General features: G+C 41.8%; 1 protein-coding gene across 3 annotated transcripts; it reads left to right on the top strand.

Moving 5' to 3' along the window:
- The first annotated feature begins 1,761 nt into the window (after positions 1–1,761).
- Positions 1,762–20,120, top strand: PTER (phosphotriesterase related). 3 transcript variants are annotated; one of them, XM_015853492.1, is made up of 5 exons: positions 1,762–1,861; positions 9,497–9,975; positions 12,274–12,539; positions 16,008–16,148; positions 19,296–20,120. In XM_015853492.1, exons 2-5 carry the CDS (start codon positions 9,544–9,546, stop codon positions 19,504–19,506), a joined length of 1,050 nt encoding a protein of 349 aa, XP_015708978.1. In that variant the 5' UTR covers positions 1,762–1,861; positions 9,497–9,543; the 3' UTR covers positions 19,507–20,120. The 3 variants fall into 3 exon arrangements, with proteins under 3 accessions (XP_015708978.1, XP_015708979.1, XP_015708980.1); XM_015853493.1 differs by having other exon boundaries at positions 1,770–1,861; positions 9,534–9,975; XM_015853494.1 differs by lacking the exon at positions 1,762–1,861 and adding an exon at positions 10,583–10,644 and having other exon boundaries at positions 9,864–9,975.
- Positions 20,121–20,125: the final 5 nt, after the last annotated feature.

Below are 20,125 nucleotides of genomic sequence, written 5' to 3'. Positions count from 1 at the left end.
TGACAAGCTTTCATATCTCCACTTAATCTTTGGTAGACTCATGCTCACTTGACTCCATATGAGAAGCAAATAAAAACAAGTGGCGCTGACAGCTGGAACCGTCCCAGCAGTGTAGCTCTAACCATGTATCAGTATTATCACTGTTCCATACCTGTGGTAGTAGACTGCTCATGTACAACATCCCAAACATTTCATTTGCTTCAACTTCACCTTTGCTTTGGCTTTAATGGGCAGTAATTTCTCTTCCAACTCAGATTGTAACAGTCAGTTCTTCTCCATATCAATTTCACCGCTCACCATGGACTCTACCCCACATGGTATTAATAAGGTTGGGTATTAGGAAAAAATGCTCCTGAGAAAGAGCCATAAGGCAGTGGCACAGGCTGCCCAGGGAGGTGCTGTCACCATACCTGGAGGTTTTCATAAGTATGTAGATGTGGCACTGAGGGACATGGTTCAGTGGGCACAATGGGGATGGGTTGATGGTTGGACTGGATGATCTTAGTGGACTGTAATGATTCTATGATTTGATGTCTTTCTTTCTTTCTTTCTTTCTTTCTTTCTTTCTTTCTTTCTTTCTTTCTTTCTTTCTTTCTTTCTTTCTTTCTTTCTCCTCTTCCTTCCTTCCTCCTTGTTTTTCTTTTATTCCTTCCCTCTTTTCTTCCTCCTTTCCTCCCTCCTTCCCCTTCCTTCCTTCCTTCCTTCCTTCCTTCCTTCCTTCCTTCCTTCCTTCCTTCCTTCCTTCCTTCCTTCCTTCCTTTCCTTCCTTCCCTTCCTTCCTTCCTCCTTCCTTCCTTCCTTCCTTCCTTCCTTCCTTCCTTCCTTCCTTCCTTCCTTCCTTTCTTCCTTTCTTTCTTTTTTCTCGTTCACCCTCTTATTTATTTTAAAGCTAAAACTCAGTTTCTTTATCCCCTTTATAAAAGCTCAACTTTCTCTTACCTCCTACCTTTCTAAAGCTGTTTACTCAAGAGCCCTCCTCATTTTTCATCTACTACCTCCACCTTTGTCCTTCATTGTAAGATTGATGATAAAAGGCCTGAAATCATAATGCATTGGCTTTCATTCCCAGTTTTGCCCACTCATTTTCTGCTTGATGCTGAAACCATCACAGAGATATCTGGGATCTGACTAAGGGGTAGGATCCCACCGCCAGGTAACCAACAGCTATACTGAAGCCAGGCACATGAGAATCTGTTCACACATGCCATGCTATAGTACTGAACACAGATTGAAGCTCAACACATCGGAGTGCAGGACCACTGCTGGCTCCATCTGGTATAAATGGGGACTGGAAAGTGGTCAAAGCAGAGTGGAGAGTGAGGAGAACAAGGACTGCTGTCCTTAGTGCCTTTGCCACTCATGTCGACAGTGTCTATAAAACATTCTGGAATAAGGCACAGCGCCATGCAGATGTCATGGGCCTTGGGGAAGGAAATATTGCATTTCTGAGACCCTGGGTGGAAAGTGTAAGGCCTCGGGTGCCAGGACTGATTTCATTTCATACTTCACATCTGCATCTTTATCTAGAATCATTGTCCTTGACATCCAGTTTGTGAGCGCTGGGAAGTGCCTCTCCAGCATTCCTGTTCTGGCTCAGTGTGTGGGGCAGCACCTCGGGCTGTTCGCAGGGCCACTGCGTGCACCAGGGACGACAGTGCAGGCTGTGAGCGGGTCGGGCAGAGGAAGAAGCGGCTGGGCCCGGCCCGGGGTGCCCTGTTCGCCCCTCCAGCCTCCACCTCCGCAGTGCCCGGGGCCGGGCCGCGGCGGGCAAGTCCCGCCCAGAGCGGGGCGGGAGCGGCGGGGATTGAGGTGCTGCCGGCGTGGGACGAGAGGAGCTGCCGGCGGACGGTCCCGCCGCGGGGTGAGCGAGCGCGGGCGGGCGGGCACTGAAGCGGCGGCTGTGGGCACCTCTCGGTCAGGCAGGGCTCGGGAAACTTGGCCGAAGTTACGGCCGAGGGCGGCTCCCGGCGCTGGGGAGGGCGGGAGGCGGCGGGGCAGCGCTGAGCGCTCCGTACACGGCAGCGGCACCACAGGCCCGCGGGCTCAGGGCCTGTGTATAACCCACCCGGAGTGCGCGGCCGCTGCCCGGTGAGGGCGGTGCTGCTGGGGGCGGGGAGCGGAGGATGGAGGCGGGGCCGGACTGGGAGCGTGTCCTGTGTGTTGGCCAACTAGTCAGAGAGCTGAAACTGCTGCCCTGCCAGAGCCGCTATTATTAGAGCTGGTGTTTCATGTTGGTGCGCGCAAACAGACTTAGATATTGGGACGACGTCCTCTCCCGTCAAAGGGAAGTTCTGTGAAGGAACAGGTGTCTCAGTCCCAAAGTGGGACCTTAAAGCCGTCTTTAGCTGCTGCTCCACCTGAAAGCTCAGGCGCTGGGCAGCCCCTGGAGCAGTTTATGTGCTGTGCTGGGCCTGGTCCTCAGCTGGAAGGTGCACATCGCATTGGTGACCAGCTCAGATAACAACTTTTGTGGCAGAGCAAGTTCATCATCAGTATAAATGACCTCTAGGAAATCAGAAGATACTCTTGTTTTTTCTTAGGTGTCTTTCTTGTTGAGGATTCTGTCTTATGTGTGCTGGAAGCCTGTGATGGCTCTTGAATGAAACAGGTTTTTAGCCAGAGGTCACTTCCTTTTTGTAAAATAGTGTTTTGCCTGTGTAGAATTGCCCTGCAGTTTACGCTGGATGTGTTTGTTATTCAACACTATCTGCCATAATATGTTCTGTAGTGTTTAAAGGTTGTTGCCTTTTTCCTGCTGGGGGCTGTGTTTTGGCAATGGGTGAAGTGATGCTTCTAAGAGGTAGTTTTGTATTGTTTTGTCAGGTACTTCGGGATTGTTACATGAAAGACTACGTATGTGTCATTTATTATTAGGCGAGCTTCTCATGCTTTGGAATTTAACAGACATAATATTTGCCCTCATGTCACCATCATCACATTCATTTTTGTAGTAATAATCAAAGGTGGCAACAATGGCATTCAGATGTTTAATTACATTTCATATAGGTGACCAGTGTTAACATATTACATTAATGCGTGGTGGAGCAGGAGCAAGTGTCACCACTTCCCTCTGTGCTTAGGAAGGCATCAGCCTGCTCCTCACATATCAAAATCAGAATATAGTCAACCATATGGCACCAGAGAGTGTTTATTAAAGGAATGTTTCTCTGAACATTCTGTGTACTTTATTTCGTATTTCACTTCTTGTGGATCTAAAATATTTTTTTCCGTCTCTTGGAAATTAAAACATTGAACAACATTCATTCTTCAGCAAGCTGAAGCCAAGATTACTTACAGTTACATGAAAATTAATAAAGCCGGATTTCTGTTTGCATCAGAATAGCCACCTCCTCCACTCTTTGCATTGGGCATTTTCACGTGGGTCTGGGGAATTTCTTCTGGTCTCACTGATGAAACCTTTTAGGGTTGTAAAACTTATTGCAGGGATCCCACTCTTTGTTACTCAGTTCATTGCAGTGCAACTAATGAGTAGTTTCCAGGACAAAGATACTGAGTTTGTATCTTCTTGTGGAAATACTTTGTTACTCTGTGATATGGAAAGAGAAGATAGTTCTCTGTAGTCCTTGTTAACAGTGACCATTCATCTGTACCTCGAAAAAGCCAAAGGGTTTTTTTGCAGGAGAGCTGACAGCCTTTCCAGCTTCTGTGTGTTGGTTGTTGCTGCTGTTCTGATATTGTACCCGTGAGCGCGTAGTCCAGGTTGTACAAGTAAGAGTTCATTGAGCAACCTGCTCTAGTGAGAGGTGTCCCTTCCAGTAGAGGGGGTGTGGAACTAGATGATCTTAAAGGTCCCTTCCAACCCAAACCATTCTATGTTTCTGTGGTTGACTTTGACCGCTGACAAAGCATACAGGCGCTATAAAGATGGACTCTGAGTTACAAAACAGCTCTATGTTGCACTCCAGCATTCGGTTGCCTTGTGTTTTTCTGTGTGGGCTACTTTCTGCTGGTGCAGAAGTTGCTGCAGTTTGCCATCTCACATGAGATACTAAACCTCGTGTCCACGCTATGGAGATATCCGTGACCTTAAGTAAAGAGAAAACCAACTAAATCAATAGGAATAGTGGTAGTTAGCTGTATGCTTAAGTTTCAGATCTGAAATTTGGAGGGAATGAAGAGTGGAGACATATTCATTTCCTGTATTAGCAAGAGAACGTGTGCTTGTAACCCAGCACCATGAGAAGCAAATAAGATTCCTTTTAGCCTTAGGACTATAAACACATGTATCAGCATGCAGGCTTGGGCCCATGTTTGCGCAGACTGTTATACAGTGTAAAGTGACTTCAGTCCTGATATTTGGCCTAAAACCACTGTATGTGCATGTAAAATATAATTAATGTAATGCTTGATCCTAGGGCAGAATTTTTATATGACCTTTTATCAGGAGTAGCTTTGGAAGCTGCCCAAACTACAAAATCCCCTGGAGAAGTTGATGAAAAAAACATCTATGGGGATGTCGATCTCAGATCTCTGAGGAAGAGAAACTTCCATGTGACTTTGCTCTGAGAAGCCTCTGTTTTGAGTCTGGTCTCTGCCTAGAAGTAAGGTAAAATGAAAGTCTGATTCTATTATCTTAACAGCAGCTGAACTTTAACCACATTTTAAATAAGCATGTGTATTAAGTGGTAAGGAAGAAACCAGATCTGTGTTTATCTGACTCGAGACCAGAGTAGCACGAGAATGTGACCCTCAGACTGTGTGATGCTGGAAGGTCAGCCTGTCTGCCAGTAGCTGAGCAATGGAAGGGGTTTGCAGTGGGAATGTTCACTTATCCTTGCAGGTACTGGGAACTAGCCAGCACTGTATCTCCCTTTTCCCTTAGTACTTCTGCACTAAGCAAGGGACCATACAATGAAAAGCTGTCATGACACCTTTTCTTTCTTTCTTTTTTTTTTTTTAAAGCAACAGGATGTAAAGTGAATAAAGAAAGGCCTCTACTCAGATGGATAAGATGACTTGCTGCAACTTTATTTTCTGAGTAAGCATGAAATTCAGAAAGTCTGTTAGTCTCATAACTCCAGTCTGGGGTAGGAAAACAACCCATGTCACTTCTTATCATTCAATCAGGAAGGATGGTTGGGACTTTAATGGCAGTAATCTGCTTCACCTTCAGAGAAGCACATCTGCTGTTTCTGCAGAAGAGACAAGAGTTTGCCCAGAAACCTGCATTTTTTCACTGTCCTTTGGCCCCATTTCCAAATTCAGGTTTTTATGTGTCAGAGAACTCAGCAGACTTGCTTGTTTGGTGAGGAAAAGGGAGAACTGTGCCTGCAGTATTGAGTTCCTTTCACCCTATAAACCTCTGCAGTAGTTTACCACATCTATGCTCTGTATTTCTGATGCGGGCTTTTCCATGCATTGTAGAAGTCACTCACAGTAGAATGGAGTGCTCAAAGCATTTCCTCCAGCTATATATACATAGCAAACCTGCGCTGTGTGACGCTTCCTAGGATTACCAGGTTATGCAGGGAAAGACACTCTTATAATGTTCCCCACGCAGCCAGAGCAACCTGAACTTTTAAGTGGCAGCCATGTTTAACTGTGGAGGGAATACAATAAATATCTATTATCCAGCCATTCTTTTTGCATTTTTGTAATTCTTTTTTGCCACCTCAATCTGGGTTTAGTGTCACTGTAATCTTGCATTGTAATTGAATGACAATAATAATACAAGTCTGGAGAGAATCCATGCTAACAGCATTAAAATGTGCTTACCGAATCAAAACAAGTGCAGCGTTAGCATGCAGAAGCTGTGTCTGTGCCTTTATAATGTTTCAGCAATATGAGATTACTGGAGGAAGCAACTAATCCAAACCTAGGAAGACATCCCATTACAAGAGCATTAAAATGACACAGGGGCTGATGTGCACGTTTCGGATGGGAAAAGCAGAAGCATACATCTTGCTGTCCGTATTCAGGCAAAACCATCTATTGAATTTAGCGGAGTTTTTACCAAAGCAAGGAAGGTCTGTGGGGGAATTCTTTGGCACTACCAGAGGCTAAATTTACCAGAGTGTAAATTAGAGATTTCCAAACCCCAAATACTGTTATGGCCGGGTAGGCAGCTGCCCCTTTATCCTTATCATATGCAGATGCACCTTTCCCTTTCCCATTCTCTCCCCTCAACCTGGGTGAGGATTCAGGAGGCGGAATCTACACATCTCCTATGGGACCACCTAAAACGCTCGTTCTTGTCCAGGGTTGTTTTTTGACTCCCCACGTAGCCCATGGGAGGAGGCAGATACAGAACGTAACTCATCCCGGCCTGTCTCAGACATTCAGAGTAGGCTGCATGAATTGCCTCTGGATATGTGTTCGATCTCACTACAGAAATGGTCCAGGCAATTACTCTGTGGACGATGTGCACCATCTTAGATGGCTAAATGAGGGGGTATGAATTCAGTCCCCAGGAGTATGAAAGAACCAGCTTTCTCGGGGGAAAGTTATGTGTAAAGCATGGCATGCCAGTCATTAGTTAAAGATGTAGACGTTCCTTTCTGAAGAAACGTATACATGTTTAAATTAAGCAGCAGTCATTATTCAACTTAATAGCTGTTTGCACATAAATCTGTTCTAAAGGCACTAATTAAATTATGTTTCCATTAGGCGAATCTGATCAAGAATAATGTATCATGATAGCATATTCATGGCACGCTGTCTATGTAAATGACAGTAGAGAAGATAACAGGACAGTGTCTTTAAAAAGAATTCCAGTCACGAGTTGTTGGCTGTCTTTAGTTCTCGTAATATTTTTTTTATTAGAAGTGTTGGTTTTCTAAAACTGTTGGTAAGCACGCACTGACATTAATGTTAATCATATTTTTCAGGAAGATAAAATTAGGCCTGCTTTAAATGCTGTTTGTGTCAGTTTCCATTTTTGAGATGCTTCTTGCAGTCGTAAAAATACTTGGCCTCAATCAAAAGGTTCAGTAATAGGTAGTGCTTTAGTAAGCATTATAGATATGCTATAATCTGAACTCCAGAGTGTAAAAATTAACAGATTAAGAACTGCTACAAGAGAACCCTGGCACCAGAACAGGTAATTCTGGATGTTTCCTGCTGTTGTAAATCAGAAGACAGCAGCCTCGGGCTGTATGAAGATTTCACACAACCATAGGTCTTCCCAGTCTTCAGGCCAGATTAATTGAGGGTAATGTGATTTAGCTGTGTCAGAAAGGAATTGGTGGGAGCAAATGCTGAAAGTTAAGTTTTTATTTAAAAGAAACACATTGGAAAGTGAGCAAAACTCCTGAATCACATCGAATGGCTATTTGGAGTCACTGAAGTGTCAGGTAACTGAATAAATGAAGTGGATACTTGTTATGAAAAGAGACTGTAATTATTTTGCGTCTGAATTTTTAAGAGAGCTTCAATACTTACGTATTTAGAGACCTCAATATTTATATAGGTTTGTTTTCCTAACTTAATTCATTGATTCGAAAATCATCAGTGAACGAACGTAGTGAAAAAAATACGTCTGCAGAACAGAGTGGGTGTCTCTCTTTGTGTTGGTGGGGTCCTACTGTGGTCTTACTGCACACCAGAGCATTGGTGTTTAATGAAAAAAAAGTTACAGTTCTCATAGTCTCTCTGCTGTGTGCACAAGAATGACTCAGATCACTGAACTTCCTCCAGAATAGTGGGCTATAGAACACCGCCTTATTCCAGAATGCAGTTAATAGCTGGGTAACTTAATTGAATTGCAGTTAGCAGCAGTTTCTGACTAAGACAGGTATTTTGCTTTTAAGTATTTGCTCAAGAATAATATTTTCTGAAATCATGCACTTCATAATTTGTTTGGCAAAAAATAAATCATTCTATTAGTCAGCCAGCAGTCTGTTCTATGAGAGTAATTATTCTTCTGCCTTCTCAAACAAGTCAACGCACCAGTCTACAAATGAAATTCATAAAAGAACAGTTCTTCCTAAATGGAATTATCGCACACGTCTCCTTACGCACAGGGCAAGAAGTACGGTCAGCCAGTCTTTTTCTTATGGACGGCCGTGTTCTCAGATACAGGAACTGCCAGCACTGCAAACTTAACTCAACAGGTGATGTCTGCCTTCTACAGGTCACTGTGACAAGTGTACTCTGACAGTCTTGCTCATGAAAAGAAAGTATCCCCAAAGAGCTATAGGTGTTCTGCTGCCCTTTGATATGCAGACTTGAGTGCCCTTCAGATTTCAGCTTTCTGCCATCCCAGTTGATTAACATTAGCAGTTAAAAGGAAAATGTCTTCTGAGGGCTTCACCAGTGGCAAATCCATGTTTGTGATATTATTCACTACAGGGAGACAGAAATGGGAAAGACCTCTCTTTTTAATCAATAATGCATGCTCTAGTTGGTCCTGTCCTCTGGACATGATTAAACATGTATTTTGTTTCATAACTGCTGATTTTGGTTGACTAGGGATTGTAACTACATATCCTCAAGCCTTTGCAGCTTGCATCAGGAAGATCTAACATGAACTGAGTAGTCAGCTGTGTTTAATGTTAATACAGCACGTAAACTAAAAAGACCACCCCCACCCCCAAAAGAGGAAAAATCCTCCCAAATCCCAATGGAGCAGCTAATTCTAACCTGTAGAGATCCAGGCTAAACTTCCACCGAGCAGATGTCTGTGATGTGAACCAATTGTAGATGGTGGCCTCCAGGTATGTTTTTGTCACCATTCATTTGAAGTTTTAAAAAATAACATGGTTTCATTTATGTTAAAGATAAGGGAAAAAAGCTCAGAACAGAGGCTAAGTCATGTAAATGAAATGTTAGGCTAAGGTCTGTTCTCAGCTGGTAAAATATTTGGCCAAGGAAGCTGATGGAAAAGGCATTTTGGAAGCACACTGGAATTTCTGTCCAGCTGGACAGGGTCAGGTTGGGTTTTCCATGTCTTGTTGCTTGGAGGAGCTGCCCTGTGTCTAGGCCAGTGGGGCTGGAAGGACTTGGCCTATGCTAAGAGTCTGAGCGCTTGGCCCCCTCCCTGCATTCCCTGTGCTGGAGCACACAAGGCTCCTGAACGCGGGAAGGGGAACACGCGTCTTGGAGGACACAGAATGAAAGTATCAGTCAGGAATACTCAGTTTGGATGCCAAGTGCGTTCATCTGGTGGCTCAAGCTGACAGAATTCAAGATGACAAAATTTGACAGCTGCTAAAGAGTAGAGAATCCAAAATGAACATCCAGTGGTTGTTGTTAAATAGGAAACATTCATCTTAACGTGGTATTGGCTACTGCACAATAAATGGTGATGATTTCCTTGTACTGAAATGTGATACTGCTACAGTATTAGGGTACTGGCACAGTTGTAACTGGATAACATAAGTGCTTTGTTTTTTATATTGATTGTTCTGCTGAAGCCATGTTGGAACCATTCAAAAGCATACCGTATGTAGGTATGTGTGTGAGTGAGAATACTGACATTTTCTAAGAAATGCTTTTTATTTTCTAAAATGTTTTGTTTCCTTTTTCTTCTTCCCAGAATTTTTCAGATCTGATTTTTTTTCCCATTACAATAGCTGAAGAAAAATGTCTTCCCTGAGTGGAAAGGCACAAACTGTGCTGGGCCTGGTGGAGCCGGAGCAGCTCGGCTGTACATTGACTCATGAGCACTTGTCCATGGACTACAGCAGCTTCTTCTGTCCTCCTTCACCAGGCCAAGAGCCTTTGTCTGAGGGGCCCATCCAGATGAAGAACTTATTTTGGATCAAGCAGAATCCCTACAGCCATAAAGACAACCTTCTTCTGTGTCAGGAGATGGATGCCGTGAGGGAGGAGCTGCTGCATTTTAAAGCAGCAGGTGGTGGGACTATCGTGGAGAACACGACCACGGGAATCCGTCGGGATATGAAGACTTTGAAGAAACTCGCAGAAGAAACCGGAGTCCATATTATTGCTGGGGCTGGGTTTTACGTGGATTCCACACATTCTTCTCAAACACAGGCTATGACAGTGGAGCAGGTAAGTCTAAAGATTTTCTTGGGGGTCTCTGCTGTGAGTTATCTCTGGATGTGTCAAAGATGGAGAGAAGTTCAAACAAAATGGATCAAATCTTTACGTTCTTAGTTTGCAAAACTTAAGAGCAGTGTTCCTGTTTTTGTTCAATAGCCGGACCAGCCCTACTGGTGTGTACTGGGATTATCTGTCAAAATTTCCAGTTCTTAAGCTCTGTTTTCTCTCAGGGATTAGTTATAATGCAACAGCAAAAGGAAAATAGAATATCTCACATGTAGGCATCTGGTACAACACCAGTTATCCTTTTTACGGTTATTTAGGGAAGAAGCATATCTCTTCTTCCTCGTTTGTCTGTTTTCCTGGTAATTACTTCCCAATTAGATCACGCAGAATTCTTGTGAAGAGCATAAAAAATAGCAGTATTTATAGGACAGTTGTAAATCAGTACTCTGCTCAAGCTGCCAGTTACTTCTCTCCTCTCTGCCGTTTTGCAGGCTCTTCAGGGCAGAATCTAAATCCTGTTGTTTGCACGGTGCCCAAAACAATGTGTTAATAATGACTGAGATCCCCAGATATTTCTGTAATAATAAATATTCATTCATCTTTTATTAAGAAAATGTGATGATAGGGAGAAGAAGGAAGGGAACTCTCCAAGGCAGGAGGCTGTGAATGCGAGTGAGTAGAGCTGAGAAATGTTGTTTTTTTTAATCTATCACAGTTTACAAATGAGTCAAATTCACTTTAAAAATAAATGTTTCAAACTCCAGCAGATGTGATGTGATACAGTACTGCAAACCTCAGTGGACAGAAGTGGAACAAGCTGTAGGGCACTGCTTTTCCTAAAGATGTAGAATTTGCTACAAATAGATGTCTTTGGGCAAAGGTTTCCCTTCTGTATCTGATGGACTGCTGCAGATCCACAGGTGCCCTGTAGTCAGCAGTTAATCAATACTTAATGCAGTCAAATAGACAGTAATGTATGTTGCTCCAGAAGTAACGCCTCCTGTTTATTTCCGTGGAAACTACAACAGATATGAAGAGCACAGTGAAACTATTTGTTAGAGCAAATCCACAGCTACAAAACACTTCTTCAGCGTGGTCACCACCATTAGCTTTGCATATTTACCATTGGCCTGCATGCTATGATTGCAACAGTTTGCACTAGCGGAGGTGAGCCAGTGTCACTGTCACCACTGCTGAAATGCACCGCCCATCAGCTCACTGTGCTCACATCCCTGTTTGGTCTCCATAAACCAAATGCAATTTTTTCAGCATGGAGGAATTCACACACCTTTGTTTCATCCACACTTTGATGTCAGGCACTGTTTTGTCAGAGTGCCCTTCTGCTGCCATCTGTCACACGGCAACAACATGTCACATAATACTGGGAGGAAGGTTCCACTTCTACTGCTGTACCACCAACATCCACATCTGATGTTGTGTGGCAGCATCGTGAAATAGGAGGCATTACTTTTAGAGCGGCCCTTCTGGTTACTAACAGAGAATTGTACAGTGGCTGATCTGTGGTAAGACTAATTTGACTTAATGATATGTTTTCTGATTAGGCAAGGATAATTTGAGTGTTTGTTTTTCTTTTTTCTTTTTTATTTTTTTTGCTAGCCTTAACTGAGTGAGGCTAATGAGTATTACTGATACAGGAGCAATGTTCTTTGGGTTGATCTAAGGAGAGAAGTGAAAAAAGTGAATTCCCTGTCTGATTGTCTATAGAAATGTATACATGAAGCAGAAGGTGTGTGATCATAGGATGGATTGGGCATATGCTCAGCTGAGCTTTCTGCTTGTAGTTCTAGAGTCTGTTGAGATATTGTAGTTCTACATTTGCAATCCAAAGAGCAGAACTTGCCTTAAACTTGACTTCTTGGTTTCTGTGGCCTGGAATCTTTGCCAGATTTTTTTCCTTTTCTGTCTGAATGACAAGGATTCCTTATTTGCTGAGCCCTGGTTTAGCAGGAATTGTTTCTGGATTCACCAGCTTAAATCAATACTCAAACTGTGTGTGGACCAACTTTCCCTACAAACTCAGCAATTAAGGGAGAGATGCTCTTAAGTGTGGATACTGTTCTATTGATTTCCTTCTCTGTTTATTTTGGTCTTAGTTAATGGCTAAGTTAATGTTAGTTGGCAGAAACTGTATTTTAACTGCTGTGTTTTCACACAGCCAACTGTTAAATAAGTCCAAAAGGACCTTAGTAGTATAGCTTGCACAGTGCCCATAGGCCATATTTGATGCTTTTTAATAAAAATGGTATTACTATCAAAAAATCTCATTTTCCCAATCTTCAGCTCACAGGCATCATTGTTGATGAGATCCTCCACGGAGCAGATGGGACTGACATCAGGTGTGGAGTAGTGGGAGAGATCGGCTGCTCCTGGCCCATGACTGCAAGTGAACGCAGGGTGCTGCAGGCAGCTGCACACGCACAGGCACAGATTGGGTGCCCCATCATCATCCACCCTGGCAGGCACAGCGATGCACCCTTCCAGATAGTTCGCATCCTGCAGGAAGCTGGGGCTGATGTTTCCAAAACAGTCATGTCTCATCTTGACAGGTAAGCGGGTTGCTCAGCTCTCATTCTGGCTGTGCTTCCACAGTTCATGGAATTCTGGGGAACAGCTCTGCAAAAAACTGTTTTTTATTGTGCTCTGATATTGTGACATGAAGTATATTTTCGTGTTTACTGACTTTAAAATATGTAACTCCTTATATAAAGCTTTATCAGTTTCCAGCACTTTGATGTGGATCAGCTCTTAGGTTTGTACTGATAAAAACACCCACGAATTTTAAACACTCCCTGAGAAGCTCTGGAGGCAAGATTAGGAGTAACTGTAGCTGCATTTTGCATTTCTTTATTTCTTAAAGAAGATTTGGTGAATTCACCTGCCTGTACAAGTCACAAGAACTGGATGTTGAGTGGATCTCACCAGACGTGCTGAGGGCTGCTGGGATTCCAGCATTTTGGAAACTGGGCCACTGTTATGGGCCTGGCCACAGCCTCACTGATGCTAATGGAGCACTCACTGATTTGGATGGATTCTGGATCAAAGCTGGATCTTTTCAATTCTGCTATCAGACAGAAGAACTACTACTTAAAAGGAAAACTGTTGGATTTTGGATGATCCTTACCTTAGACCACAGAGCTAACTTCTAGTTTCCTTGAGAGCAAAAACCTACATCAGATGTGTGAAGGAACCAGGGTGCTTTTCTCACTCAATTTAGAAACACATTCTCTATTAACAAATCAAATCTTGTGTGGCTCACGATGAGCTGGAAAAAGTCCAAGCATTGATTAGTTTGGACAGTTGTTGAATAATGGAGACTGTTTGTGGTCATATGACTCACAGCAATTGGATTGTTTGTCCTCAACATGAGTGTAATGCAGGCAAGAGCTCTGATCTCCAAATTTCTAATCATTATAGGCTCTATGAGCTTACAAATCAAGCTGCACGTTTTGTGTATTTGTACAGAGCCTGGTGTTTTGTATGGGGGTTTTAGGGACACAATATTCAGTGTCATGAAATTTTACTTATATTCTATGATGCAGAAATGATATGGGCTTTCCTTATGTGTTTACCTGAATTTCACTGTATGTATAGCTCTTTTTTTTTTCCCCTCACAGTTCTTAAGAAAAACTGATGGCTTAAATCTTGTTGTCAAAGATGACTGAGCAGGCTGCAGTGTTTTTGCTACAACATAAACATCAGTTCTGGTTTTTTTGCCTTTACACACTATTGTAGATCACACTGGATTCAGTGATTTATTGGTGGAAAAAATAAGCAATGTAAGTAGGAAAACAGTCAAGGCAGAGGTGCGGTTTCTCTTACAACCACTGCTATGCAATATGGCATTTCCTTATTCTGTCTTTCTTCTATCATTATTTTCACACATTCAGGTTGGCAGTTGCTGTAACATAGGCTCTAAACTGCTGTGAAGTTTGGCTTTGCAATGTGCATTTAACATTTTAAGTCTATTTCACTGAGAAGAATCCATGTGGGAGCATCCCAGCCCTTTCAGTGTGAGATGAATTTGTACATAGCTCCGTATTTCATGCCAGCTTTTGACATACACAGAGGGGCAGTTTTCAGGTGGATTTACAGTCAAATGCTAGAACTAAAATGCAGGCCATCTTTTTGCCATTTAGTATTTTAGAACAAAAGGTAGCAAGTGTCCATCTTGGAAATACAGTGCACATAAAGGAAGCAAAAGCTCCTGAATCTTGGCTATTGAATCCAATCACTTAATGGGGATTAAGGTTGTAAAGGTATCTTGGTAGAGATCAGCATCCATTGCTTCAGGAGCTTTTGTTCAAAGACTCATAGCAACTGTTGTGAATGTTGGTCTGAAAGTGTCTTGGTGGGTGTCCCTTACAGATGAATTCCAGCCTACAGAACCTGCGTCCCATCTCCTTTTCCTTGCATTCAGGACAGTTCAGGGCCATGCTGCCCCAACACATAGATCCAGCACACGGACCAGCCACTGGAACTGGGAGCTGCTGCTGCTGCTGCTGCTGCTGCTGCATCCATGAGGCCTCCAAGGGGACCTTGGGGCTCTCCTGTTCTTCGGTGGGATAGAACTTCCAAAACCACTGTGCTAAGTGTAGTTTCCAAAACCTGTTGCTCTGGCTGTGGTTTTGAAACACATTGTTGGTGTTTTGTTATGGTGGGATTTTTTTTTTTTTTTTTTAATTATTACTTGTTTGGTTAGTTTTTGTTTTCAAAAACATGTAGGGCCACTGCACAGGCATAGGTACTCATGGCTACTGTCTGAGCTGGGTGTGATTGCATCTAGAATAACCCACGTTCTTGCTCTTCACCTTGAAAACACATGTGGTAATAAATACTCAATCTTTGTGAACTGTAGCATTTATTTTGAAATAACAATTTCAGTTAATTTTAGTTGGCAAGTCTTAAACTTTTCCTTATGGCAGGTTTCTCTCAGCAAGGGTTATCTCTCTCATCTGTTCTTCCTCCTCAACCCTGTTAAGTCATTATATATTTAATTTGTGACATCAGCCACTTCCATAGGAGAAGACTGTGATGTAATTGTATAGGATAAAATTAATTTTTGATGTGAATATCAGCAATAAGAGAAGAACAGAACTGCAGCCATTCTGGTTAACTGTGTTGCCCTAGTGGAAAGCTATTTCCTCCCTAGATGCAAAAAAAAAAAAACGGGGAATGATTACAAGAGTAAATTTACAAGGTATCATTTGAGGGTTGGATAGTGGGTTTTCTTGTCATTCTTGTTTTTTATCTGCATAGTTCACATTCTCTGTAAAAATATTTCAGAGAAAAAAAAATCACAGAGCTTTAGAGTTATCCTTCTTTTCCAAATGAGTGATGGGTTTCAGTAGCTTTGTTTCTTCACTTTTCAAATCTGATGCAAAAGCCACACCTCAGCTGCTTGCAGACCCATTATATATTTTCCTAAGAGCATTTCCTTAAGGTGTTCTGGCCACATCCCAGTGCAGACTGTGATATATTGCATTTCCAGTGACAGTCTGGAGCCATCACTGTACATTATAGAAACTAAAGACAAAGTTATGTATTAACGGTGCTTGATGGATGAAACAAGCCCTGGATGTATCTGTCTCCTGTAACTCTTCTGGGAAAGTAAATCTGTCTTATGGAAGCAATCCATTGTCTTTTTTTTTTTAAATGTCACTGAGTTAACCTCCTCCTTAAATGTCCTTCCTTGTTTGATTGTCCATTTAGTAGTTCAGTGATATCAAAAGTAAAGAACCTTTCTGTTTCCAGTTAAAGATGATTGTAAATGCTCTTATTACATCATGGGGGAAGAGTTGCATTTTCTTCATTTGCATTTAATGCATGATTGGAAGAAAGACAGTGCTATGTATCAGGTTAAGTTGCATGCGTCAAACATATGTTCTGTTTTTCAACATCGTGTGTTATTGGTTTTGTTCCTTACAAGTAGGAAGTCACAAAATATCTTACCATCCCACTATGAGATTCTTTTTTCCCTTTTACAGCGCTGACATTGTGTTCTGTGTGTTTTGCAGGAGCATATTTGATACAAAGAAACTTCTGGAATTTGCTAAACTTGGATGCTACTTGGAGTATGACCTATTTGGCACAGAATTTATCTATTACCAGCTCGAACCTGACATTGACATGCCAAGTGACAATGACAGAATTGCAAGGTACCTGCTTCAGTGAGGTTTAAGCAATAGCATTGCCACTGACAAATTAATATTTCGGTATCCATCTTAAAGGGCATCACAGAGCAGTTCTGCTTACAGTTCAAAATTGTCTTTTCTCATACTAAAATAATGGATTCTTTTTTATTTTTTTGCTGCTGTCACTTCTTCAGGGCACCATGTATAATTTCTTCTATCTGCAAAGGAAAATGTGGCGTCAGAGAGTTGTGGAGTATAACTTGAGAAAAAGATCAAAAGCTGCTTTAACTTCATTCTCTGTCCTAATTCCATGCTGATTTTGTTTAATTTTATCATTTATTGCATGTATATAGACTGTCAAATTGTAAAAGGGAAGCCTGGAAATGCAGGATATGTGTTAGGATTTGACTTTTGTTTGAAACCCAGTGTCACTACCAAGCGTTGTCTGAGCCTGTAATGTCCTCTCACAAGTGAGCACAACTCATTGGTTTTCTTGCATGGATTTGGTTCCCTTTTTCCATCCTGAAAACCGTGCTTTTTCTTCCACACTTTTTATCATTTATCTTCCCCGTTTGCTTTGTCCTTTCCTGCTTTGGAAGGATGAGGTTCCTGTCTCTTCAGAGCTGTCATTCTCTTCACATCCACAGTAAGAAAATATTGGCCCTACTGGCAGGATCTCTCTTCCCCATTTCTCATCGATGCATGCGGTCCCAGCTCAGCTGCATGACAGGTCTGCTGTGCTCTGCTAACACAAAGCATTGCTCCATCCTCTCTGTCCAGATACACCATCTTCCTTTGCTGTTCATTTTCAGTGTTCATGTATAGTCAAGTGGCAGGTTTCTGAGGGGTGGGATGCCAGCCTACCTTACATCTTTTCCACTTCTAGAATCAGAAGCAATTCTTCCTTTCTCTTTCATGAGAAAGGCTGTGAGGTTCTTAATCACCAATGAAGCTGCTTGCTTGCTTTCACCTGCACTCGAGACCTTGCTTTTCTGCCATTCACCATCAGATTAGCTGCAAAAAATCTCTGTTATAAGGCTATGGAAGTTAATGTTCCACTTACTGACAGGAGTTTCTGCTGCTTCTCACACCAGGACTCCTTCCTCTAACAGAGCTCTGTCTTCTGCTTAGTATTCTGAACTGTTGGATTGTGTTTTCACATTGAGAATGTGATTGTGTTGCTCCCCTCTCCTGTGCCGCAGTTGGTCAACATGCATAGAAGCACTGTGAAGAGAATGTGTGGAAGGATGGACTATGCCTTGGTTAATAAGGGTTTATTCAGCCATGACGAAGTTTTCATTCCATCCATGAGTCCTGCTTACCCACCAGCATCTCTCCTTAAACTCTCTGACAGCTGAGTGTTCACTGCAGTGCTGCTCATAGGCAGAAAATACTGAAAGTTTGTTTTCTCTTGTATGATGGGAAAACCTGCACCTGAGTTAGGAATGCCGTTAATGTGGGTTTTAATAAGCTTTTGCTGCAATCCTAGTTGCTGGGGGTTTTTTGTTGTTGTTTCTTTTTTCTTTTTCTTTTTTTGGGGGGGCAATCAAAATGGTCTTTAGATGTTGAACAAATTTGAACAAACTAAACGGAAAAATATATGTACAGATCTTATCTATTCAAATAATAAGTTAACTTCAGACACAGTTTAATTTGCGTGTACTTAACTCATTTATGCTGCAATCTATTGCCAGTGCAAGTAGAGAACTGAATTTCTTGCAAGGGCAGCTTTTCCCTGAGTCAGCAGCAAGTACCAACTGAACTCAGAGGAATGAACAAGCTTCACATATGGAATGAAAAGGACCCTACCCCTCCCCAACCCACAACATTAGTCTAACTGTGGAAGAAGGTGATTAAGAGATGTTTAATCAGCCAAGAACTCAGACAGCCCTCCAGTGTTGTCGCTCTTATTCTCTGATTGACTGGTTTCCGTGTTTCAAGCTAGAGAAAATAGCAGTGACATCGTACTCCTACAACATACATACTATTCCTATTGCTTTTGTGAAAGATGCTTTCTTACCAAATTCTATCACGCTTGACTTCTTCTTACTGTGCCCATATTAATTAGGTCATGCTGGATGTATCTCCTCATAAGTAATTATAATAAAAACTGACAGTAAGGGTTTCCAGATATGGTGTGGTTTCTTACAGAACTAGTGTTTGCTTTCTTGCTGATCAAAGTACAGTCAAGAAGATGAAAATTAGAATTTCACAGTGCTGGCATGTGATGGAATTGGGTGGCTCAGTGAGAAATGAGTGCTTTCCTGGTCTATCTGCCTCTGCCACTTTAATGCTGTGGTCTGCCACCAGTGCAAGCAAAAAAATAGAAGCTTAGGGGTATAAAGTCATGCAGTGCAGAAGTTTGGACTCCTGCTGAATAAGTAAGTTCTAAAAACTGAGTTTAGCAAGGGATTAAGATTTTCGGAGTGAAATGGGGAACAGAAGGCTTCCTTGTAGCAGGCTTGCCAGAAGGCAGTGACCAGAAGTCTTTGAGTCAAGCTTGTCAGTTTACCAAGTCTGTTCAGTTGGGCTGCTGCATTAACTCCTCTCACTTGCTGGCACATGCCAGCACTCTACAGTGGTTGTTTTATTTATCTAATTTAGTGAACATATTTGAAACATGTTTGATTGATAACTGTTTATGTGGAATACGATGCTAACAATTCAGAATTTTTATCAACCTGGTAATTCCAGATGACAATTAACTGATGATGTGAAAGCATTTGTGTAATTGAGCACAACCAGTCAGGTCCTTAATGGCTGTTACAGGACGAGTGTTGTGTCAGCAGCAACAACTAGCCCCATGAACTGATCATGCTGAAAAGGAGCTTTTCTGAGAACTTGTTACCGCACATATAAAAGCCGAGCCCCGTGCTTTGTGATAGTGACATTCTTGAATACCTCCATAGGCTCAGTGAGATTGGAAATACAAAGCTGTGCCAACTGGGGAGAGTTTTCCTTGCCCACTTTGGGATGTGTGGTAGAGTGGAGGTTTTTCAATTCAATACGTTTTAAGTTTGAAATAAAACTAAGGATATAAGGCATGTGTCTTTTCAGTACCTAAAAATAGTCGTAAAGCAGTGTAGGAATACAAAGATGTAAGATGTTTAAATACTGATGAGTCCTGTGTCGAGGACCTGTCAATGAGAGCTGTGCTTTTTGCTTTTGCAGGATTCGTATGCTGGTCAATGAAGGCTATGAAGACAGAATTCTGATGGCTCATGATGTGCACACGAAGAATAGGTTGATGAAATACGGAGGTCATGGATATTCACATATCCTCAAAAATATTGTTCCTAAAATGCTGGTTAGAGGCATTTCCCAGGAGAGAATTGATAAAATACTGATAGAAAATCCAAAGAGGTGGCTGACTTTTAAGTAAGAATAGTGAATGAATATTCCTACCTTATAGGAAGGATTGATACAATTCAGATTTAGGAGAGCAGCCATTTAAATACGTGCTTCTTTTTGGTGATCCAGAAGGTATTAGTGCTATGAACAACCTGACTATGACTTTTTAATTAGACCAAAAAAATTACTTATTTTCTCTGTATTTCCTCCCTCCTAGAAGTCCATTCGTGAATGATTTGCTGGATGCGCACATATCTGCAAAACCTTTTGGTATATTAAAGTAATTGTTACCAAAGAGTAATCTCATATTATTATTACATTATCCAAAAATATTTTTGAAGGAGCATCATCTGGGCTTTGAAAGAAATTACAGTTTTCAATTAAATTCCCCATCTCCAGGGTGTGATTTTAATTCGTGTAATATTGATAATCTGCTAATTATCCTTTTATTAAGCACTATTTAAATGATAGAAGGTCTGTCACTTTTAAATCACTTCCAAAGAGAACAAAGGGCACAACTTCAAATCGTTCTAAAAAAGACTGTTTCTTTCTAGTTGAACAACTGACTTATTTCTAACCGAAACTGGAAGAATAAAACACATCAAAAATGTTATTTTTTAATAAAGCAGTTTATAGACTCCTGTACGTAG

Source organism: Coturnix japonica, chromosome 2 (genome assembly GCF_001577835.2).
Source record: "Coturnix japonica isolate 7356 chromosome 2, Coturnix japonica 2.1, whole genome shotgun sequence".
Taxonomy (NCBI): Eukaryota; Metazoa; Chordata; class Aves; order Galliformes; family Phasianidae; genus Coturnix; species Coturnix japonica.
This window is presented reverse-complemented; position numbering and strand designations above follow the sequence as displayed.